We start from the raw sequence: 26,426 nt of genomic DNA on the forward strand, positions 1-26,426 counted from the left end.
GGAATTTATAAATACTGGCAGGGTGTTGATTTTAACACTCTCAAAAGTTAAATTAACAATGACGATTTTGCTGTGTAGCAGAGCCCTTGCTGTGCTGATCAATGCAAGTGGTGAGAGAGTCAGAGGCATGTGTGTGTGTGTGTGTGTGTGTGTGTGTGTGTGTGTGTGTGTGTGTGTACAGGCATATACTATATTTGTGTGAGTGAAGCTTGGCCCTTCAACACACACATAGAGCCAGCATGAGTGTGCTAGCACAAACATTCAGCAAGGGTTGTGCATCTTTTTCTATGCAGTGTATCACTCCATTAACTGTAGCTACAGAGCAGTGCCTGGTCTCTGGCTCATCTCCCAGTGTGAACAAAGTCTGTCTGTAAAGACACCTACCCTGGCCAACCCAGCATGGCACGGCATGGCACAGCAGGACCTGGCAACGCTGCTAGGCCCTAAAGGTAAGCATGCCGAAGTCCAGCGATACACCTAGCTGTAAATCTGGCTTCAGCCTCTGCATCGCAGGTGCCCATCAGTGGGGGACTGAGCTCCAGCCATGGTTCTGCCTCCCTCTTCTGTAGCTGTCCATCTCTCTTTTTTGACACAAAGAAATATTCAAAATTGCTGTTTTGTGTTGCTTTGCAGCTTCACTACACTCTACTCAGTATATTTCTACATTTCCAAGCCTAAATTAACCTCTGCTGAGCTAGATCCATTCGTGATCTTCGAGGCCAATACCAGCATCAATATTTGACAGTCAATGATATACACACCTAAAATATTAATATTTTAGGTAAAGATCCCTCAAATTTAATAAAAGGTAATTAAAACATTCCGACAAGATATGCACTAAGACAGAACAATTTACATTTGAACAATAAACCTATTAGATTATTATCAGTGAATATAAAGTAAGTTAAATTTTGAACAGTAAACTTCAAATTAATAAAAATAATAGCTGGATATGTGTGAAAATGGGAGTCAGTACTTTGGAAGGACTGCACTGTGATAGGCTCAAGTAACCTTTGGGCACTGAATGAGCCATACCTCATCCATTCTCCTTGCCTGGTAGAGTCACTTTGAACTTAAAGTCTCTTTAAGGGACTCTTTTGGGGGTTAACCTCAGAGTTAGGTGAGCGTATGTTGTGGACAAAATCCAATAGAGATCAATACAGCTTGGCAATAGAGTTTAAGCAAGCAGTGAGCTGTTCTCTTCTCTCATTTGTGGCCAGGCCACCACAATTATCACTGGACCACAGAAGGGTAACACTTAAACAATGCATAATCATGAAAAAAAGATATTCTGAGCTCAACCTCATCCAACACTTTTGGGATGAATTGGAATTCTGACTGTGAGCCAGGCCATATCACCCAGAATCACTACTTCACTAGTGCTGTTGTGGCATTGAATTGTGTAGAAATCCTTCCTAGAAGAGTGAAGGCTGTTATAGCAGATTTTTATCAAATGTTTAACGAGATGTGGGATGTTCAGGTGCCTCAATAATTTTAGCCATGTTACCTAGGTACAATGGAAGCTCCTTGGTTAAAATGGAAATATTTCTGATCAGAAAAGTTTCTGATGCGCACACACTAACAAAAGCGCACAGAGAGCTGAAAACAAATATCAAAGTGGCTGTAACAAAACATGCAGGCATGCATGACAGGTAAGCGGTGTATTCTAGATTCAGTGCTCTTCTTTTATCGATCCCTGGGTAGCAATAAAAAGCTTTTTAAAAATATTTTGTATTTTTGCAAGCAAGGAGCTTCCAATTGTGATGTGTATAATATAGAACATGAAACATGTTGTTGGCATACATTCACCAAATTAAACTGCCAGTTTTCAAATATGACTCATGCTCAGTATGAAAATAGTGTGTCTTTTTATAACAGAAGGGTTACTTATTAATTATTAAAATGTAGATATTGCTTAAGAATGTCCCATCCTAAAAATGTGTTTGAGCACAAAGAGAAAATAGAAATATTTTACAAGGGGCTTCTTCATTGGCATTCCATAGAAAAATAATGAAAAGCCACAACAGAGACAGCAGACATGTTTTAGACAGGCTCTATCCCATACTAACGATCACAGGGTACTGCTTGCATAGTGATTTGTAAATCTATGAAAAACTGATACTGGTGAAAAAGCCTTATGAATACTAAGCATACAGTCAGCATAGATCTGAATGCAGACATATACCATAATCCTTGATAAGAATGGCTTTGCTAGAATAAAACAAGGTTTTCTTTTTCTTAAATGCAAATAAGGGAAGATGACAAATGTTATTCCATTATCTCCACAGCTTATGACATCACTATCTTTCTCCTTGAGGCTAATATTTAAAGTATTTATAACTTTATTGAAAGATTATGTGTGTAAGTCATGTGCAATCTATAGGCAAAACACACAAGAGCACAAGTCCGTAATTCTCTGTTCCCCATCTAAATAACACTGAGATATGCTATTAATAATACATGAATGTAATTACAATTCTCAGAGCATTTTGCCTAATATGCCAAATGGATGGGGAAGGAGACTGATGAGAAGACAGCAGGCGTTAATTAGCCTCATCCATGCGCAAAAGAGCTTCTATTTTTCAGAGAGGTGATGTTATTGCTTCAAGTTGATACAATTTCAGACTGGTGCAAATGAATTACTTCAAATGCATTTTGGCTCCATGATTTAATAGAGGTCAGAATTTAATGTGCTTTCCCAATGCTGGAAAAAGGGGGGAATCATTAAGTCAGTTAACTCTCTGTCACACGACTTCTTTTGAGCTGGAGGGTTTTTATGGGTCTGTGATGACAGCATGTGATGATCAAAAACCTGCGATGTACACGGCTGTTAACTTGCAGGAGGGGTTACTGGCACAAAGGCTGGACAATAGCCATAAAGTCTCACACTGCACTGACAGGAAGGTATGACATGTCTGTGAATACACTATCACTTACAAAGTGCCCTGGAGCAAGATACTGAAGCTCAAATTGCTGATGGGATTGCTCAACTGCTCTGATGAAATAAAGATCTACATGGGGTGATGGCTATCCACACGGAGCAACACTTTTAACTTGATATTAAAGTAATCATCTTCTTTTCTCTGTAATGAAGAATTAAATCACAATGACCAGTAAAGTAGAACCTCATTATCCAAATTTCAAACATCCTAATTGAATGGGCATAATGAATCAAACAGGCTTACATTTTGTGATTACACTGAAGAACTATAATATTAACTGAGTGCTACAATATTAATAATCAAGGAGTTTTCTTGTACCTCCAACTGGAACCCCCTTTGCACCAGTCTCCCATCTGAGAAAAAAATCCAGTTCACACGGCAAGTTCACACCAAGGGCAGATCCAACAGTATCAAACACTACCCTGCTTGAAAGTGCACATATATTTGAGATATTCTTCCAATAAACACTTTATCAATCATCTGAAGAGCAAAAAATTAATGTGAGGCTTGGAATACCTTCTATAAAAACTTAAAATGACATAATCACAGCATTGTCAATGCATATGAATGCAGAGGGTGATTTTTACATCAAATGTTATGTCCCCAGCAGTGGAGAACACCCTCGCTGCTCCAGAAGTAGTACCAGGGAAACTCCTCATTATCTATAATGCTGTGCGGCTGCAGTTATTTTATTTTTAAGTTAAATAACATATGTAGCAAGTAATTTTCTGATCAGAGTTGGGAATATTCCAAACTTCACAGACAAAACTGGTAAAAATATGAAAAATATAAATTCTAATTATTTTTTAAATTGATTCATATGAATTCTTCCGAAATCACTGTGGATATTTGTGCCGTTCTTTCTTTGCCCTTTGCCTTTTTAATCTGGTCTACGACAGTCTTACATCATGTCACCCACTGAGGTAAACTCAAAGATGCAATAAGGCACTACAAGCTACAGAATGAGTGTGTTCACATAATGCACAGTAAGGACAAACGAGAAAATAAAAGAGTGTGAGATAAATTATGTAACAGACACGATGTGGTCACAGTTTTCCTTCCTAATCTTTCATTCCTCATTAGTCTGTTAAAATCATTCTTGATACAGCTCGGCATATCTCAGGGGAGGAGTTAAGAGAGATTCATATATTTTTCAGTTCAACTGCCTGTCTCCATACATGTGCTCTCACACACACCCAAGCACACACTGAGAAACACACACAGACACAAAATATCAACATTTTCATGCATGAATAATTATACCTTCCACAAAGACAGAGATGCATCCCTAAACCTATTCAGACAGGAGTATAAATATTTAATATTTCCCTAAAATGTCTTTATTGGCATCAGACTAAACAATGTACTTGTATACACATTAGCCTCTCTCAACAGGCACAGAATACAGACAGAAATTGAGGAAAAAGTGAGAGAAAAGGAAGAAAAAAAGTACAAGACAAAACTTTGACTTGGACCATTTGATATGCCTAATGATTTTTTTTGTGCTTACTGGAAAGTGCACATGTTTTTAAAAAAACCTTGGCTACTGCATATTTCTCACTGGTAGGATGGAAAATGGGTTTCTTGGACTTTTCCCCATATAATGTCCTACTGCTGAGGTCCCTCCTTTAAATTCTTTGCACTTATAATTCATATTTGTTCAGAATGACATCAATCAAAAGGTTAGTTTGGCAATATCCCCTGAAAACATTATTTGGACCAAAAACAAAATAAGACAGTGTGCACAATCCACCTCTCTCTCTCTCTCTCTGTAAACACACAGCTGGGTAACAAATTAAAAGAAAAGAACTGATGACTTTTAATGATCCCTAAAAAATTCTTTTGACTTTTGTGAGATGAAGCTCTATAGCCGCGTTTCCCCCCAGTTCCTGGAACTTTTATCCCCAGGAACAACTTTTCAAGGAACTAAAAGGTTCCTTCAGCCCATTGTTGTGTCTGTTTCCACCGCAGTCTAAAGACCCGCGATGATTAGACAAATAACACCCATTAGGTTACACCCATCACACAGATGCATAACTCTATTGTTTTAACTTTTTGTTATTGTTTTTTGTTTATTGTTTTAAATACTGAGCTTACCAGTGTATAATGGTGAAATTGAGAGTCACTACTTCCTCAGAGTGTTGTAAACATTAGAATATGGTAACAAAAGCATTAGCATTATGTGTCTTTTTACATATATAGTAGTATATATTTTTATGTTTTCAGATACAAGAAAAGCCACTAAACACACATTTGGTTCCACAACAACAACTATTTATTTATCTGCAGAAATATAAGTGTGCAAAATACAGTGTTTGTGCGCTTTAGCAGGAGACATGGGACGAGGGCTGCTGTTGGTTGTAGGAGTAAACACACTAGTCTCTGCAGGCTGCAGTTCACTTTACACGCCCGTTTCATCTGGTAGTTGCAGCCATCTTCAACTCAAGCCTATTAATCAACCCTAAACCTAAACTAAATTATAACTTATTCGAAAGACTTGTTCTTAGTCTTTCACACCCGACCTGGAAAACATGGCAGCCAATTCTATTTGTTATAATGTACCGTGCTCCTGGTCCTTATTCTGAATTTTTATCTGAGTTCTGAGTTTTTATCAAGTTTAGTCCTTAAAACAGGTAAAGTAATTATTGTAGGTGATTTAAATATTCATGTGGACGTTGAAAATTAAAGCCTCAGTACTGCGTTTATCTCATTATTAGATTCGATTGGCTTTTGTCAGAGCGTACACGAAGCCACTCACTGTTTTAACCACACCATCGACCTTGTTCTGGTATATGGCATTGAAATTGAACATTTAAGAGTCTTTCCACAGAATCCTTCATTATCGGACCATTATTTAATACCTGTTGAACTTCTATTACTGGACTACACGCCATTAGGCAAAAACTCCTCTAGATGCCTATCTGATAGCGCTGTGGCTAGAGTCAAGGAAGTGATCCCATCTGTATTTAATTCAATGTTATGTCTCAATATAACAGAGGACTCCTATGCAAATTGCAGCCCCTCCCAAATTGACCATCTAGTTGATAGTGCTGCAGGCTCACTGTGAACAACACTCGATTCTATCGCTCCACTAAAAAAGAAGATAATAAAACAAAGAAGGTTAGCTCCATGGTATAACCCCCAAACTTGCAAATTAAAGCAAACATCCCGAAAACTTGAAAGGAAATGGCGTTCTAACAACCTGGAAGAATCTCGTTTAGTCTGGCAAGATAGTCTTAAAACATATAGTAAGGCCCTCCGTAATGCCAGAGCAGCTTACTATTCATTATTAATAGAGGAAAATAAAAAACAACCCCAGGTTTCTTTTCAGCACTGTAGCCAGGCTGACAGAGTCATAGTTCTATTGAACCATGTATTCCTATAGCCCTCAGTAGTAATGACATGAGTTACTTTAATAATAAAATTTTAACTATTAGAGAAAAAATTAATCAAGTCCTGCCTTCAACCGGTACTGATTTATCTTCAAGTACAGGAACCTTAAAAAAACTGTAAAACTTGATATATATTTTGACTGCTTTGCTCCTCCTATCGACCTTCTTCAACTAACTTCGACGATTAATTCATCTAAGCCATCAACCTGTCTCTTAGACCCCATTCCAACTAGGCTGCTTAAAAACGTTTGACCCTTAGTTAGCACTTTGTTAGTGGATATGATCAATCTGTCTTTATTAACAGGCTATGTACCACAATCCTTTAAAGTAGCTGTAATTAAACCGCTTCTTAAAAAGCCCACTCTTGATCCAAGGGTTTTAGACAACTATAGACCTATACCTAACCTTCCCTTTCTCTCTAAGATCCATAAGAAAACAGTCGCCAATCAGTAATGTGTGACTTTCTAAATAACGACAGTTTATTTGAGAATTTTAAGTCAGGATTTAGAGTGCATCATAGCACAGAGACAGCACTGGGGAAAATTACAAATGACCTTATAATTGCATCAGACAATGGACTTGTCTCTGTGCTTGTCTTGTTAGATCTTAGTGCTGCTTTCAACACCATTGACAATCACATCCTATTACAGAGACTGGGACATGAAATTGGTATTACCTTATACAGTATATGCTTGTATATGCCTCTAGGTAATATTATTAGGAAACACTCCATAAACTTTCATTGTTATGCAGATGGTACCCAATTAATCTATTGATCAAACCAGATGAAACTAACCAGTTAGCTAAACTTCAAGCATGCCTTATGGACATAAAGACCTGGATGACCTGTAATTTTCTGAAGTTAAACTCTAACAAAACTGAAGTTATTGTACTTGGCCCCAAACAGCTCCAAGACACATTATCTAAAGATCTAGTTACTCTAGATGGCATTGCCCTGGCCTCCAGCACCACCGTAAGGAACCTAAGAGTTATCTTTGATCAGGATTTATCCTTTAACCCCCCCAATGAAACAAACCTCCAGGACTGCCTTCTTTCACCTATGCAATGTTGCAAAAATCAGGCACATCCTGTCTCAAAATGATGCCGAAAAACTAGTGCATGCATTTGTTACTTCTAAGTTGGACTATTGCAATTCCTTATTATCAGGCTGCCCGAATAAGTCCCTTAAGACTCTCTAGTTGATCCAGAATGCTGTGGCACGTGTACTGACAAGAACTAGGAAAAGAGATCATATTTCTCCAAAATTAGCTTCTCTGCACTGGCTCCCTGTAAAATCCAGAATAGAAATTAAAATCCTTCTCCTCACCTATAAAGCTCTTAATGGTCAGGCACCATCATATCTTAAAGATCTCGTACCATATTACCCAACTAGAGCAATACGCTCTCAGGAAGCAGGGTTACTTGTGGTTCCTAGAGTCTCCAAAAGTAGAATGGGAACCAGAGCCTTCAATTATCAAGCTCCTCTCCTGTGGAATCACATCCCAATTTGGGTTCGGGAGGCAGACACCATCTCAACATTTAAGAGTAGGCTTAAGACTTTCCTCTTCGCAATGAGATAACTTCTGTTATGAATTGGCACTATATAAATAAAATTGAATTGAATCTGAAAAGGGGAAAAAAAAAAAAAACGTGTCTCACTGCGACAACATTAATAAGATATTTTGTACGATCGATTTAGCCAACCCTTGTCTTTACGAACACCTCAATTCTACACCATTAGCGGTTTGCATTAGCATGCAGCTAATGTTAGCATTTGGCTAGTGTAGCAATAGCATGACAACAGTTAGTGTTATAGCACTTAACAAGCAGCATGTGGGCCGTATGTGATTTACCTTCAACCAATTGGTCATCTGTTTCCATGTCTTCCACCACGGCTTCCAACGGCGCAGTATCTGAGCCGCTGTGGCAGAGAAGGCCGGCCTGTGACCCAGCAACGCATCGATCATCGAAACGCTCAAACCACTTGCTGCCCCGCCGGTCGAAACTCGTCCAAAATGTTCAGCGCAGCAAGCCCCACCCCAAACGTTCCTGTACTTTTGGAAAGTACTACCCCCCCCAAGACGAGACCTTTTGGGGGATTAAATAGTTCCTCCAAAGGTTCCTAGTCCCTGGGGAAAGTTCCTGTGGTGGAAATGCAGCTTATGTGTTTGACAATGAATGAGAGGAACGAGGTGAGAGTTTAGGCAGCCTGTGTATATAAAAATATATTCCAAGTATTCCATTAAGAATTTAGTGGACTGAGGTCATTTTGTTATTTATTTTTATTCATTAGAGTATTGAATTTTATAGTTTTATTTATATCTATTTTATCTATTATTTTATTGTCTACACAAGTTTGTTTTAATAAATTAATAGTAATAGAGTCGATGAAACTGAGGGTGCGAGCTACAGAAAACAAAGCAGTAGGTTGATTGTCTACAGTTGCTGGTGCTTCTATGAATGCATATGCTATCATCAAAGCCATCTGAAAATGATATTAAACTGTGATTAAGGTCAGGGCTCTGGAACACCTACTCTGAATTATAAAGGCCTGTGTACGTTTTTTTTTTGTGTTTTTTTTACTGTACTGCAACGTGGGTTGTCTTGTGTGGGTACAAACCCTTAGTACATTACTTCCATTTCCACAGCTGGTCATTATGCTTTCCATGTATAATAGATGCAAATTAGACTGTCTGCCTGTACCAAAGTACTGTTTCTCATTAAATTATTGAGGTAACATACAGGAAATAAATTGCACAATGTCCAAAGAAAAGAATTACAAAGTACCTTTTACTCAAGAGCATAATTTAGAAATTCTTATACTTAACTTCAATGTGCTAATAATTGTTTTAAATGTACTCCATGGAGCTGTGTTTACCACAGTTATGAGTGCCAGAGATACTTACAGGATGTAAAGTCAATTCAGTATATGTCAGTCAGCCATCTCACATGGAATGGATTATATGAATGTAGAAAATGTTTTGAAAAATAAAAAAATTCTAGATCAATAAAATAATTAACAAGACCGCAACAGCCAGACCCTGCATAGCTTGAATTTTAAATTCTTAGGCTTATGCATTGAAATTACTTCTAATAGTCTAAGCTATGTAAAAAACACCGTTAACCCAGTATTGAAAAGAGAATGTTCAAATGTGTCATTTTAGCTTTAAAAACCTGAAAAACTTAAGACTTGAAATTTGAGTTTTACTTGCCCCAAAAGATTGGGGAAAAAAAGTTCTGGGTCTAAGTTTTAAGAAGGAAATGTAAAACTCTGCAATATAATTAAGAGTTTACAGTACACTGTTAGAAGCTATTCTGCCTTTAAAAACGTGTGATTCTTTCAAACCTACAACAGAATTTTAATGCGACACTGGTGCTTTGAGGAACAACAAAATATGCAAAGAGCTGGCTTGCAGATGTGAGTTTGAGGTACATTTTTCTTTAATTAGTGTTATCAGAAAGCAAGGTTGGGTTGATTACTCTGATCCTTGCCCTCTTTCAACTATCTGAGAAATTTGTTATTTATCGCCTCCCCCTCAGAATGACAGCTGAATTATCACTTAGCTCACTGAAAGACAGCTCATTCCAACACGTCAAAATAACCATGCTAGCCACAGCCAGCTCGATCTGATTTCACACTATACTTGCTGCTCCTGCTTAGTATGGCACGTAGCAATTTCATTACAGATCTCTCTCTCTCACTCTCTCCCTCTCTTTCTCTCTCTTCCTTCTCACTGATGTCCTTAACCAATGACACCCTAATTCATTCACTGCCCTATTTCCATGGGCCTGGGGTTTCGTTGCTGATGCATTTAGGGTGAAGAGCTTCTCCTCCAGGGCCCGGCCGTCACTCACACACCTGGGAGTCTGCCCCACTATTACGCATGCTATTTGCACAAATTGCTCCATTTGTGTTTGAATATGAAATGCACTTCCAGAATATGACTGGAGACCGTATCAATCCCCTAAGAGAGCAGTTGAGATGTGAGGGATATTTTATTCTTGAGTGAGACTGCCTCTTCATCTTATCTTTGTCATTAGCTGTAAGGGGACGTTTGAGGAATTCTATGTGTAAAATTGTATGGAAAACCAAAAATCCAATTGCTGATGCCAGATTGTTATTGTTCAATGGATTTCAATTGTTCTTGTGCAAGTGATAGGGGAAAAAAATCCCTGAATAACATGAACGAGCACACAGAGCACTCAAGTTAATGATATGACTAGATTACTACAAGTGCTGCATTTCTTTTCTTAAATCAAGACTGGTAATCAATGGTTTTCAGAATTTCTTCCTTTTAATCATAAATGTTCAGATAGTGGCTCTTAATTTGGTTACTTACATACATGGGTAATTTACCTGTGAAAATTGTAACATTTATTTTGAGGCAATGAGGTCAAATAATGATAAATATTCATTGTACTGTATGTATTTATATCAGCTTGTATCAGACTGTTGTTAGGGCAAAAAAAAAACAACAACCTCAAAAAAACTGATAACCCTGTTACTTTGTTAATCACAAGGCTGACTACAATATCAAAAAAGTGCATTGCTACACAAAATATAATATACATTCAAGAAGATTTGTAATGCCCCAATGTTGGCAGAATGGTGATGTATTAGTCACAATGATGGCAGTAAAAAATAGATATGATAGTGCAGACAGTGAAAGATAAAGAGGAGGGCAAGGAGAGAAAACTAAAATGTCTCACAAATAGCTTTGTCAGGGCCAAAAACCTGCGCTAGGAGACTCTTAATCATCTGCTTAATAATGTAGTTGCTTATAGCACCAATTATCAGCAAAATAGGAGAACTCAAGCCAGATCTTAGAGAAGAAATTTGACTTCTCCAGCCCAGTGGGACTTTTAATTATGAGGGAAAACTCATAATATGAAGGTGGTTTAACAATTTGACATTATAATTAATTTTGTGATGCTGACAATAAACCATAAATGACCTACGACCTTTGACTTGTCCATTCCATGAGAACCCCATGACCTTATCACATTACATATGCATTATTCTAGTCACTTTTTTTGGACACTGGCATAATCCTCGGCTCACAATGAGGAAAAAGAACTGCAAAAAAAAAAAAGAAGTTATATTTGCTATTATTGCAGCTGTTGTACTGCTCTCTCCCTCGATAGCTGGGTGCCCGAGCCATTTTGCATTTAAATTTGTTGAGTAATAAATTATTCAGTGATTTAATTCCAAAGAAAGTGGCAAATATTTCTGAGAACAAGCAACCCACCTGCCTAGCCACGGGTGCCATAACCTCACGGACTTGTTTTTAAATTACACCCACGATAGGATTCTCATTAATCTTCATGCATTTCAAAAGGCTTCAGGGATCATAACACATTTTTAAAATAGATTCCTGTATATATGCCATTACAATGATCACACAATCCTGCGTGTCTATGAGGTTATTTCTGGAGACTCTTCTCTGTGGGATATGGGTATACAGTAGTTTGTTGAAATCACATTGTCTGTCACAGCAGCTGCAGTGCTTTTATGTGCTGTCTTGTCGCTCACAAAAAAGGAGTGGATGTGGACAAAGAGCTTCTGAGAAATCTCAAATTGCATATTGAATTCTAAAAGCACACCCTCAAAGGCAGAATCCTGGCAGAGCCTGCTCACTCATGATGCCAAAACCCAGACAATGGTAATTGCTTGTCATATTTAGGAAAATTATGTAGGAAATACAAATGCCATATTAAAACCTTTTTAAAATTCTACATAAAGCCAATTTGATTCATTTTCATCTCACTCCATCCTGGCAAGGTACACTGGTGTGATCGCCGTCTGGGTTCCTTACTGACTCACTGCTTTTAATGTTGTCTCATTTATTTAATCTAACTCCCAAGCTTTCCGCCCTACGCCTGAGTATCTCAAATTAAATTTTTGGCATTTGAAGATCTTTCTTCCAAATTGACAAATCATCCATTTCAAAAACAGTGATACCTACTCTTACAAACTGCTGAACAGCACAATATGAAAATACACCTCACTGACTGCACCCTATCTGTAAGCTGGAGTCTAAAAGGCACTATGATACACTAATAGGTCTTCCAGGAAATCTGCCATACTTGTTGCAAAGCAAGCTTTCTCTGCTGCATGCTGCTTTTTGTATTGTTCTCACAATCTGTACAGTATGTGCTGGTATTTAAGGCTAAGTGTAATCACAGTCTTGCATAGATAAATACTCTGCCATGGTAGTTTGGAGTGACACTCCATCCAGAATATTTAGTATCAAATACCGCTTCAATGTAGGCTTGAAAGGTGGTTTGCCAACATTGGCAGTTCACTCAGAGACAGACATGCAAATAGCAGTTTGACAAAATCAAAAGGTCCACTCTGTGATTCCAAAGCTTTCAGCCACATCTTGTTGCCTTCCTCAGCAGATGTTGTCATATCATTCAACACCTTAAGATCTCTGCCGGTACACCCTACAGCGGCTAGCCGCTTGAGCATCAAGCAGAATAAGATGGAGAAGGAATTATGCTGCAAGAGTGATTTGAGAAATTCTATCAATGTTTTGATACTTTTTATACCATGAAAACATCTTACCATATGAGTACATGGAAATGAAATCAAGCTGACCGTGACTGCTGTTCTCTATAAACAGAAGAAACTATTTAGTTATAGCAACCAACTTTCAAGCCCAGCGGTGAGTTTTTGAGAATAAAAACATACATTATGGGTGGAGCATCACTTAAATCAAACACAGCCAACTAGATTTTATTTAGGCCTATGGCTTTTCAGGTAAACCAGCATATGAAATGCAAGGGTCACATCCAGGCCGGAGAGTATCATTGCACTTGGGTCACAATTAAGTCACCACTACAGACACTGAACAGTTTTCCAGATGGCCAAAGAGGGTGAAGCAGAAATGACACCTGAACAGATAGAGTGAGTCGCAAGTGTGGACAAGACTGCACAGACAGGGGTAGAACCAGGAGCACAGGAATAAGCCAAAGTCTACACACAGAAGCAAATGCGTATAAGAATGACTTCAGTGACCTTCTAAAAAAAAAGGCTGTATGCTGAAATTATTCACATGTTGGGAGAGAACAGGGCACTCTGAATAAAAGCTGAGGCTAGAAAGAGGATTTAATGTGATTTCTGTGATTGCAGCTTAAAAAACAACAAGGTACAATGTGTAATTCCTGGCCACATGCTCCAAACAAATAGGGGGCATCATTTCACCTCGTCCCACCCTCCCCCTCTCCCACCCCCCAAACGCATAACCCGACACCCTCCATGTTTACAGTGAATTTGAACTATGGCTAACTAAGTTCTTCTCCTTCTAGTGATTCCAGTAAGTTACAGGCAGCATTACATTTTACATTACAGCAGTGTACTTTTGAAATGTTTTTGTTCTGCTACTATTTCTGCATTAGCGCCAAATCAATAGTGCACTATCAGTACTCAGTTAGTTAGCAAACTATGTAACTAGTAAGGTGTTTTCTTCAGTTATGTTAGACTGACGATGACGATTTCACGCCCAGTCTGCCCAGTCAGAGACAGCGAAGATGAAGTGGTGGCACGAGACAAAGTAGAAGTAGCGGACGAATGAGAGGTCGAGGAGGGCGAGGGAAAGGGAGAACAGCTAGTGCTGTGGCATAAAGAGACTGCTTCGTTCACTCATGTTGGACTGAGGGCAGACTGGACGCTACTGTGACTCACTATCGCCTCTCGAGGCACAAGTGGTATTACATCACAGAACGGGCTGGGGCTAGCTGGTTAGCATGCTCATTTCAGTAGATTCTGTTGCATTCTGTTGATAGTGTTAGCTCATTTTTGAATGTCTTAAACTAAAATTCTGGCCATATCTTACACATTGCACCTTTAATGCTAAGTATCTCGAGTAATTCAAAGATCAAGAACAGGACGCTAAGAAAAACAACACTTACTACTGTACATAATACAGGTCTGTACTCTGCCATGCTCTTCATTTCTGAAGAGCATGTTTCAACACACAATAACTCATTGACAGTCAGTACCTTTACATGCACACAAGAAGCCAGGTACTCAAATAAGACACATATACATGCAACTTGATTACTATAAACCCACGTACACATGCAGCAGGTCAGTAATAAGATTTATTCGCTATCCACAGCAGTTTTGGAAACCTTACTTATTTTAGTTGTAGTGGAGATACAATACAATTTTTGGGAGTGGGTGTGTGTGACAAAGGGCTGACGACCCAGTGAATGGACAGGATCTGTAGTGAAAGCACAGCTTTGCCTTACAGTGTGAATGTGCTTGAATTAGGCAAACAGTCAAATGTTCAACAGTGGAAAACAACTTTTTTTGAGGCAACTTTATTAGTTTTACTTGTACTTTGGATACAATTATTTAGAATTTTAGGATGCAGCGCTACCTGTAATGATCTCTAAAAGCAGACTGTAAACCGGTTACTTAAGTGCATATAAACACACTGAGTGGTGAATAGTTAGATGCTGTTGCCCTTCCCCTGAGCATCCTGGTTGAACAATCAATCTTTCATTTACTTTCTGCCTGGTAGCAACTGTCTCCTCAGATGACCCACTGCCTGCAAATTTTACAGTCCACTACATTGTGGAAACAGTGACATGCAGTCCTTGCTGGAGCTACCATACCACTCATGTATGGTTCTCTTCTGCTTGCCTAAGTTGATGGCAATAATGCCCCTGTCTTGCAGCACTGAGCCAGCACTGCCATTCAGAGTGATAGCAGCCACTCTGAATGGCAACCTTTAAAAGGTTGTATGCTCTTATGTATGAATATTAAATCTGACCACATTTGTCTTTTTTTCTCTAAAATGACAAAATGTCTTAACCAGTCTGCAGCAGCAACAGAATCAAACTACATTAGGAACAAATCAACAACACTTGACAATTCTCTCAAAAACAAATACTTTGTGATTGATAAAACAGTATAAACTTAAGGACGTTGATAATATCCGAGGTATATGAAAGTATTTAAGAGTGAATGTGTTTACTCAGTCATAGAAATGTGACCTGACAGCAGCTTAATATTTCCACTTCCCTGGGGGTATGCAAATACACTTTGTCCTCTGAAAAGTGCTACTGAAGACCTTACTGGTTGTGATCCAAATCACAATAACTTATCCTCAAACTCCAGCGGGCATATACAGTATGTACTGTATATGAATGTGTCTGGGGTTGTATGCGCACCCCATTGTGTTATAATTATATATATATATATATATATATATATATATATATATATATATATATATATATATATATATATATATATATATATATATATATATATATATATATAGCAGGAGCAGAGAGATGGAGCGATGGGAAAAGAAAGAGCTGAGTGCAGAGGCATATAATCTCAATTCAAAAGCAATCATTTTTGTTCTCAGCTCATAAAGCCATCTTCTGTTGATGGGTAAGACAGTAAAAATCAGGGGGATGAAGGTAAAGAATGGATCTGAAAGGGTTTGCAGTGATGCTTGCACTCACAGCAGCAGCTGGTATCATCCAGGAGTTGACCTCCAGTGAGTTATACGTAAAGCATAAGTAGAATTACAGTAATTAGATTGCGCAAAATTGTAAATACAGTAATTTTGTTCTTTTCTGTTAAAGAATACCTCTTAATAATCAGACAACAAGATTTAGATTAGATTTTGGACACAAGCACAATTTGTAGTTAGTTAATTAAAAAACAGAATCAATCAGTTGGACAAACAAGCAATTGAGATCACTTTGGGCTGTGGGAAACTGAAAAACTGTACATACTAAGGAATCCATTAATTAAAAAATTATAATTTGTTGTTAATGAAAATAATGATTATCGACATGAGATTAAGACCTTGGCAGGAACAGCTGCTGGCAGTATAGGCAAATGCTAGGGTCGCCAGGGTACTGAAGGGCAGACAACAACAGAGAGGGGCAGAGAAAGAAAAAACAGTGCTATTCTTTATCAGGACACCATACGTCAACCACTAATTCATTTTTAAAGGCTGTAAATATATCACCACAGGTTGGATAGAAAAGTGTAAAAAGTGGGTCAGAATTTTTGGTGAAAAATCAACCTGTGGAACATGTGCCATCTTTTTTGTTCTCTCTATTTAGTAGGTATGCAAACAGCTGTCACATTAGCCGTGTTTTCCTGTGCAAAATAGGAACACATTATAATGCAGTGATACATCTCAAGCTCATTAAAGATCAAAGGAAGCTGTGAGGATGCTCTCACCCCTCTAAATAAAGGTCTACCTTCGCCTGCTGATTCTTCCGGTATTGTCTTTCTCCACATAACCTCTGCCTGTTTTCGGCCCCTGTATCTGCACTCTAGCATGTGTGTGTGTGTCCAAGTGGGCCCACTGGTGCAGCTTACCCCAGTCACAGTAAAGTGTTATTCAGAGTGCCACTGTCAGTCCTTCTTAGTCCCTGGAGAGGCTGTGTGGCCTCCTTAAGCCCTTCAGCAGTATCTGCAGGCACGCTCAACATGGAGCTTACACTACTGCTACAATCCCCTCTGTCTTTGACTTTCAGACTTTTTGGCAAAAATTATCACAGCATGAAACTTCGGCTGCCTGTGAATTAGATCAGAAAATGATATGAACCATAATTCCTGGCCCGATCAAATTTAGATTCATGACAATGTGAAAATTGTGAGATTTATGGTGCAAATCATAACTTTATTTGAAGATATTCTAATTTTGTAACCACGTCTATAAAAAGGTGGGTCTGATTTTAGCAAAGCCTGTTTCATTTCACTATTTTGATTAAGTCCTCAATGAACTTTTCACTTGGTAATCTTTATTGCTCTACAGCTTAATGAAATCACATTTCACAGAGATTTACGATGTGACTGAGATAGTGACTTACAACTTTCAGCGGTGAAGATTTATTCTTTTTGCACATTCTAATTACGCAGGATGTCTCTGGTACAGTAATCTACATGACAGTATCGTACACATGAGAGCTCCCTAAACTGGTTGTGATTCGAGACCTTGTGTGTACGGAGTGTGAGTATACAGTAGAGAACATGCATAAGCACAAAGCTTTTTGATATACAGTATGCTCAAACTGATTTAAGAATCTCAGAGAGAGAGAGAGAGAGAGAGAGAGAGAGAGAGAGAGAGAGAGAGAGAGAGAGAGAGAGAGAGAGAGAGAGAGAGAGAGAAACATGTGTAAATTAAAAGATTAAAGGTAACATTTAGACAGAGAAGAGTATAATATATTGCATTACATTCCAGTGTTGTTCTTTTAATTTACGTTTGTTTCTGTTAGTGAGAGATCCATGGCTGAGAAAATGTAAATGTGGGTGGGTTTTGTTTCTCACCTAGTGATTTAATGATTTCCTTCTCAACCTTGAATACAGATAGAGGTTATAGCATTCCACCTCCCCTATGTATTATACAGTATCATCCCTCAAACTCTACCACTTCAACTATACATCTGCTCTGTAATCTTGTTTCCTCATCACCTCTCTCCCTACACTTTCTAAAAACCTGCAAACCTTGTCAAAATTATGAAGTACCACTTTGAGAGTGTGTGGTATACAACTCATTCTTTTCAGCTCATCTATACAGCATGGGCTACAGAAAGAAAAACCTTGGGTGTGCAGTGCATTTTGTATTCAGTAATTCAATGATCACTGATGTCAGAAGTTTGACTGTTTGCGTGTTGCTTGAATAAATATTAACACATATACTACATAAAAAAACTACCAAATTGTAAGGAGGAAGACTAGCAGTCATGAAGTAAAGTAAATAGACTTTCTAGAGTCATCTATAGCTTAACAACTCATAATACCATTGTCTTAGACCATCTGGATAATTGCCAATTCGGCAAGAACCACATTAAGTTTTCTCAAAAGCAACTGGAGAAAACTATTTCAGTCCTAAAAGAACAATATTAATGAGTTTCTTCTCAGTATTTGGCAATAAATTAGTATAGCTGATGCTAATGCAAGTATATTTGTGGTACTTGTTTGCACAACCCTAAGGTTTCTGATTATCTCACTGCTTCACATTACAGATGTGAAGTGCGCATGTGCCAACGTGCATGCTGCCTGTTACCATTGCTCCTTCTGAAAAAAACAAAAACAACAAATAAAAACACTTAGCTGTATTATATTTTGATTTGCTTAGTACTTCTATTCCTGTGTGCATTGAAGTGATAGTGAGCAGCTGTAACGAAAGAGTTTCCCCTCGGGGATCAATAAAGTATTTCTGATCTACAGCTCTACCTACGCATGATGAGGCTCTTGTTGGTTTACATTTGGAATTGCAATTGGGACAGTAATCTTGCCATCTTTCCTTTGGATTTGTTGGATCAGACCAACTTCTTCAATCTTGGACATTAAGTCAGAATGGGTTTGCGCATTGACTTTGTGAGCCATTAAGTTGTTTTGATGTGTGTGGTCAGGTTGCAGTCATATGTGGAAAGATTTTTTGGATTTGTGGAGTTTTCTGTTAAGCACTTCAGTTACATTCAGTGGCATGAATGTGAATTAGATTCCACTACACTGGAAATGATAGGCCTTTTTTCCCCAATAGGATACACAATATTCATTGTTCAATGGACAACATAATATATTTTGTTGAGATTATAGCGATGTCACCAGAAGAATGTAGTGAAACGTCGAGGACATCATCTCTGCATTAATGTGTTGTCGTTGGATTTTCCAAATTGATGATGGGTATCTGGATGTCAGGAGCAACATCTTACTAAGAAATATTGTGTGTTGTTTTGTACTCGAAGTCGTCACTCATCTGCACGGTATATTATACAAATTTGTCATGATGTCCTTCGGCAACTTGTGTTACATTTTGTCCTGTCTGTAGCTACTTTCACTAGCAGAAATTTGTCAACACTTTTTCCAATCAAGGCCTTCCAAAACTTTTCATTTTTAACATACACATTCGTTTGTTTGTCACTGCCTTTTTATTAAATTAAATTTAAGACTCTTCATTCATTTTTGCACTGCACTGTAACTTTTTATTCTCCTGTTAAATCTGTTTCTCAATGTTAGCTTATTTTTTTATCCATCTGTTCTACTACATCTACTACTTTAAATCCTATTTATATTTTGTATTATATTTATATTTTACATCTTTTTATATAGTATCACCTTTTGTTTCTTTTATATTTTGTCTTTGTCTTATGTAAAGCACTATAAATTGCCTTTGGTTGGAAGATGCTATACAAATAAGCTTGCCTTGCCTACACAACAGTCTCTTATTTTGTCTTACTGTGACTGCCTGGCTGTAGCACATGTAACTTGTATTACTTCCATCTGTTCAACACTGCTAAACACACCACAATCAAATTTACATCAACAGCTGTCATACAGTTACCTGCAATAGACTGTTGAAGACATTATCTGTTCTATTTTATTAGCAACTGGCCAACAGCCATCTTTTCCTCACAAGAATATTCATCAACATCACCAGCTGTCTGCGTCTGAGAATTTCCCTCATACTTACTTGACAAGCCATTAATTAATTGCTTATAGCAAACTGTAGCGTTCACAGCAAATTCACAAGGTTGTCTTTCCACATTTTATATGTTTACTTAGGATATGGCAGGTAAATATCTGCAACGAGGCAGCAGGGGAAACTTTTAGCACTAAAGGAAAAAATAATTAAACAACAAGCCTTTTTGGCGTGTGTTCAGTGTGTTTTCTCTCGCTGTTTTAATCCTGTCTTCCATACCTCTACCATTTTCTGCTATGCACTGTCACCCCCCCCCCAGCTCCCCCTCCTTTCTATTCTTCCTCTCTTTTATCATGCAACAGGTTAGCTATCAGGAACTAGTTTGACTGTAGAGGCATCAGCAATTTCTGGGCAGGATGTTGTTAGTCAGTGTGCCCACACAGTTAAAGCAACTCTTTGTGATTGGCCAAGGACAATATAGATAATGTATAGGTGGAAAATCAAAATACAATTGTTCCAGGTCATAATGACTTTAGAAAAACATCCCCAAAGACAACTATGGAAGTCTTGTGAATCTCAAACTCCAAATATAAAAATAAATAAACATTACTGATTCATGGGGCTGAAAAAAGGTTACTTCCCCTTCCTTCCTATGTTTTGCATTCTATCCTGTTTTTTCTTTGCTTTCTTTTATAATCTTGTTTTTAATCACCCCCGACCCATTCCTGCTTCTCTGAACTTTCTCCACTATCTTCTCTCGTCGCCCTTTCCTCCTCCCAGCTTCCTCCACAGTCGTTTGCTGCTTATTAGAGAGTCTCTCTGTCAACCTTGTCCCATCTAATTCTCACCCAATTACAATCTAAATGAACCACAGGACTGCTTAACTTGCTATGCCTCTTCCCATTGTTTAATTTGTGACGGTAACAAACTCTGATTAGGCATCCGCAAAGGTTCATAAATTAAGTACTCAAGGCCGAATTAATCACCATTCCCTTGGAAGATAAATGGGCAATATTCAATATTTCCATATGGATCCCACTGGCAACAATAACGCACAGTGAAAAGAAGAACACTCAATGACAATGACTGCATATTTTCCAGGCTGACATTTTGACCAGGGATGGTGCTTCACTAGCCAGTAAAATGTCACTTACTAAGAATTTCTGTCTGAGCTAGCTTAAAACCTGCACTACAGCAATTTTCACTAGTAGCATCTGCGTTCCAGAGGTAAAACTGGACCGATTTGATTAATGTCATTGTCTCAACATGAGGAGCGTAGATGCTACAATAAAAAGGTTTGCCAAGGTTTGGGGGGGTGACTTGAGGTACAAGAGAGCAAAAGATTGAGACATAATATAGGAAGAAAGAAAAAAGGGTAAAAGAGAGAAGGTAAACTAGTGAAAAATCGAAAGTGTGAGAAGCAACCAGCCAATGGCAGTGAAAACACACAATCCCCAAGAGCTACACTGATCCTCATCCAAGAAAAAGGACAGCAAAACAAGAAAATTAAATGAAATTGCCTGGTTTTGACAGTGGATTCAGTTTAGCATACAAACAGGCAGCAGATAATTAGTCTCAAGAGGTAAATCAGCACAAAGTGGAAAAAAAGCTCACAATATTAAAGTGGCTGTCCTTAAATGACAGGGCAGACATATTATAGGCCTAACTGTCAGCTGGGAGAGATTTTGTCCCTTCCTTCACTTTACCACTACATCACTTTTATCTCTGGTATATATGGCATACTATATATTTATAAAAATATATGACCAGTCTAAACTGGGCTGGACAAAAAGTTATACGGACAGGCGCTCAAACAAGCTCCTTTGATTGGCCAAAAGGGTTCTGTGATCTCTGAATAGTAACCGCCCCTGGCTCTACAGGTTCACAAATAACTTTTGCTCCACATTTCACTGTATGTGGTGCAAAACTGAGAGCACACAGCATTTGAGCAGTTGTAGTTATTGACTTGTGTTTGTGCTTGAAAAATATCTGAGAAAAATAAATTATTTGTGAGAAAATAAAACTAAACAAATTCACATTCTGATTTGAGGATGTGCAAATTTTGTCCATGATGAAAGCGGTGCACAATCCACATAGAAAAGGTCTATTTTCATTCCAGCTCAAAAATTCAATATACTATATCAGCCGCCATATCGGTAATCTCACACCAACAGATAGAGAGGATATATTACAGCCTATACAAATCTGTTTACATAAAGAATATTCATAGAATGCGTAGTCCAAAAAAAAAAAAAAAAAAAAATCAAAGTTGGATGACTGGGGAAATTTTAATTCCTTTAGATGTTTTTATATAATAATATTTACTGATCTTCACAGTAAGAAGAGATTGCGCTCTTGACACTTATCTTCTAAACCTGACAAAGGCTACTGTATACTACTTGTATTATAGCTTATCATATTACAGTTCAGTCATTTATTCTGCACATGTTTCTGAATTCATTCATTTGACACTTGATCTGATCTCAAAGTCACAGTATGGCAAAAAGCATCAGTTGCTGTTCCATGCCGATGCCTCTAACACATTTACCATACACATCATTAACACAGTCAAACACAATGCTGATGTAAAGAAGTGCCTGTCAGCCACAATCATGTCCTGTTATCACCTTGTCCATTGTAATGACTCACTCTGAGAACTGACTCACATCAGTGAGCAGGAAAGTGATCCAGTGAACCAGATAAAGAAAGATGGCAACAGTGTCCTAACAAAATAAAAAGGCCTGGGAAGATGCTGGTTTGAATACCCGGTGTGATGTTTGTAAAAAACTAGATGGTGACAGAAAATGAGACTCTCTCCTCCCTTGACAGCAATCAAGGCTCTAAAGAAAGGCACCTAAGCCCTAATTATTGTTGTCCAATGGTCATCAGTAGATGAATGGTGGTACAGGACAGTTTCCATATAAAAGACAATCCTTCACATTTACAGCACAGGAGAAAACCGACACAGACACAAGGAGAAGCAAAGAATTAAGCACAAGAAGACCCCAGCCGACCACCAGGCATTGCAACTGTGCACAAACCCATGACAAAATTACTCACTTTTACATTACAAAGTCACTTGGACCTTGAGTTCTGGAGACATATTAAAATTACATGGGCCCAGTGTATGCAAACCCAATGCCATGACCTTCAGTCCATTGTTTTCCTCTTCTGGGGTTCCCAACAACTTCCTGTGCATGCATACTGAATACGTTTTCTGCCAACACATTTATATGTTACTGTACAACAAAAGTGGCTGCACATTCACTGAGCTACTGCAAAATGCTTGCAGCTTACAGAGATGTATTCATTTTTTCGCATTTTGCTCCTGGTGCAGAGCTGCCGTTCTCTTTGTTTTCATCAGCCTACCCCATCAATGCATTTTTTCTACATGCACATATGTCAGCATGAACATCTGTGAGGAGAGGCAGAGTATAATGTAAACACCTGTCACAGAAACACCTCATAGTGTGTGTTCCATCAGGGTGTGTGTTACACAGGAAAGCACACATAGTTAGAAAAGCAATTATCACTTAGAAGGCTACATTTCTCCACATACTACAATGCTAAAAAGAAAACTAACAAACATCCAGAGGTAACAACACATGCTGCACTAGACGCTGAATAAACATGAACAAAAGAAATCCTCTGGGTCATGTTTAGGGTCATGAGTAGAAGCAGACACAGAGAACTCTGCACTGCAAGCAGAGAAACAGCTCTTTACTGTGGAGATGAAGACAACACATCATAATGGGCCTAATGCTTACAGAGGAAGTCACTTGTCAAATAGGAACCAGTCAGCCCTGGAAATATTGCTGTTATAGTAACTTACACACAAACCACTCGATCTCTCTGTCATGCACTACAATACAGCAAAATACACAAAACAGCAGGCCAAGAAAAACTTATGGGAATGCTTAGGCCATACACAACATGGAGTAAAGAAAGACCTCATCTTCACAATTGGTGCCAATGCAGCGACATGACAACACCTTTCACAACAACTCAGCCAGCCTCTCAAACTGATAAACAATTGAATCGCTAGATGGAAAAGCCACCAGTGAAAAACCAAAGGATATAAAACGAACATTTCTGGTTGCTAGAAATGAAATACTAATAGTACCAACCAACAGCTGAGTCTCTCATCTGACACCCATTGTCCTTGACTGCATTGACAACAATAATTTCAGGATTGTTGTGAAGGATTGCTTTTAATACCAAACTGAAATTCAGTTTCATCATCACCTGTAGTGGGCACTTGAATAAAAACACGAGAAAAAAAAAAGACTCTTGAAATGCAGCATCACAAAATATTTATTAGCTGAGATGGATAAAAAAATAACCAAACCCACAGCAGGAGTGTGAAACATTCAAACAAAGTTTTGAACTTAATCCCAGTGTAGCAAAATGCTGAGAGTTGCTCACAAAAAAAAAACATGTAAACCTCAACATCCATGCTACTTGGCAGAATTGTAGTATAAAAACTTTAGATTTTTTCAACTTAGTATTGGTACTGGTATCATAATTCTGGTCGTGGCAGCTGTAGCTCAGATGGAAGAGCGGATTAGCCATTAATTGTCAGGTTAATGGTATGATGCCCTGCTCCTTGCTTCTACTGAAGCCTCAATAGCCAGACATATATGGGGGTTCAGAGTCAAGAATGTGAATGATCTTCTTTATAGGGCATCAACTGTCTGAGCAATTACTGCAGTGTAAAACAGCCCAGGAGACCCAAGCTAAACAAACATTACTTAATCATGTCTGACAGGGGACTGAAGATGGTTGACAGCTGAATAATTATTCACCTGGCAAATTTATTTTTCAACTTACAGATGAGTTGTCACTTGGAGTGAGTGATTTCAGATGCTTCTATTTGTCTGTTGAGTCAGGGTAGGATGGTGGACATGGTGGAGTTGAGTTCCACACTATTAATGAAAAAACTATACTATACGACTAATATAACTATTTTCTCTCAGATGGTGTCAAATGCAGCTGAGTAAACAAACTGATGCCCGCCAGTCCCACAACTGGTTGGAAGATTATATCTTGGCATCCAGTGATAATAAAATGATTTCAAAATTTAAATATGAAATGCTTTCCAAACCCTTCCTCTAAGGACAGTAGAGCAATAAATGTGATGCAGTAACAAGTGGGATTTTTCAGATCGTCACAGTTATATCATCATCAGAGGTCTTCTCCATAACAGGCTGCATGGTCAGTTTTATGGGAGCCATTTAGATTTGAATTACTTCTCAGCAGCATTTCCCAGCAATCAGAAAACCAAAGTGTATGCCAGAATAACAGCAGAAGAAAAAAAAAAAGATTTTGTCATGAAACACAATATGGCATATTTTGAAAAATGCTGTTTGGTTTGAACACAGTAAGTGTACTCACATTGATCGATGTTCCCGTCTGCTTTCCCCTTCTCCTGCAAACAGAGAGCACACACACAAAAGTGGTTATTACAGGCTTGGAGGAGTGAGACAAAAACAGCCCTTTCTGCAGCTTTTCGTGCACCATTCGTTACTGCGCCTTTTCCTCTTTTCTGTGTTTCAGAGAAAGACGATGACAGAAAACAAAGGTGAACAGATGGAAAGAGAAAAGGAAAGAAAAGAGAGACAGAGAGGGAGTACGAGAGAATATATGGTGTATGGCAGCAGAGAGACAAGAGGACCTTTACAAAGATGGATCCCAGAATCAATTCAATCACCCTAATTGAATATGCACTTGCCAACAGGCTGCAAGAGTGCAGCTTATTGTACTGGAATGTTTATCAGGATGTCAAACAATTGATACCACAAGGATAAACTCTGATTTATTTCAGTCCTAACTGCAAGTATGATATTGCCATGTAGTTTCAAATTTATTAAAATAAATGTCACTTTCATCCACAGCTTTCCAAATACTCTAAATGTTAACTAGTGTTAAAGATGTATAACTGATACATGCCAGCCAATCAGTTTGGATGACGAAATGGAGGACAATCATGTTCAGCTGTGAGGTACATAAATATGAGCATTCAAAGTTAAACAAAAACAAATTTTCTGCATTAAAAAGGTACAGTACAGACAGCTGTCAGACTTTTATATACCCACTAAAAATAATAGGGATGCACAATATATCAGTGGGCAATAAGTAAGAAAAATACAAAGAGACAGAGCGCAACACGTCATACTACGAAAACCACGCCCACCGAGGGGAAAACAATCTGCGCCACATTATGCAACCAAGGGCTGAAGCGCTTACAAATGCCTGTAGCTAGCTAAAAACATTAGATTTCAGCATGTCAAGGGATTATTTTAGCACCATATGTCTACCAGAGAGGAAACGGTATATTGACAAACTCAATATTGTCTGCCTCAGTGTCCCTTCTCCTTACCTTGTTTTTCTTGGAGAAATGCTACTGTAGTTAGCTAAGGCACTTGCAAACATAATACTGCATACAGTAGCTTTCTGATTTATCCAAATTTCACTGTAACACAAGTGGCATTCTGTCAAAATGCTTTAGCTTAACTTATAGAAATAAAATTGAAATTGGACATTTGAACAGTGACAAAATGCTTGCTGCATATGTAACTGAGTGTCAGGATCCCACAGTTTTTCCATTCTTCCTGTGGATGCCTCACGTCATTTTGGCTGTATCCACTTTTGTTTTCTTAAAGGCTCAGTTTTTCATTTCAGCA

The 26,426-nt window shown here is 38.2% G+C and overlaps 1 protein-coding gene across 4 annotated transcripts in view; it reads right to left on the reverse strand.

The window, feature by feature from the left end:
- Positions 1-26,426, reverse strand: part of fstl4 (follistatin-like 4) — a 223,648-nt gene that overhangs the window by 167,070 nt on the left and 30,152 nt on the right. For all 4 annotated transcript variants that reach the window (XM_044223041.1, XM_044223042.1, XM_044223040.1 and 1 more), the window contains one exon: positions 25,138-25,171. In XM_044223041.1, the coding sequence (XP_044078976.1) occupies positions 25,138-25,171 (34 nt within the window). The remainder of the gene's footprint in view (positions 1-25,137; positions 25,172-26,426) is intronic.

This window comes from Siniperca chuatsi, linkage group LG14 (assembly GCF_020085105.1).
Source record: "Siniperca chuatsi isolate FFG_IHB_CAS linkage group LG14, ASM2008510v1, whole genome shotgun sequence".
Lineage (NCBI taxonomy): Eukaryota > Metazoa > Chordata > Actinopteri > Centrarchiformes > Sinipercidae > Siniperca > Siniperca chuatsi.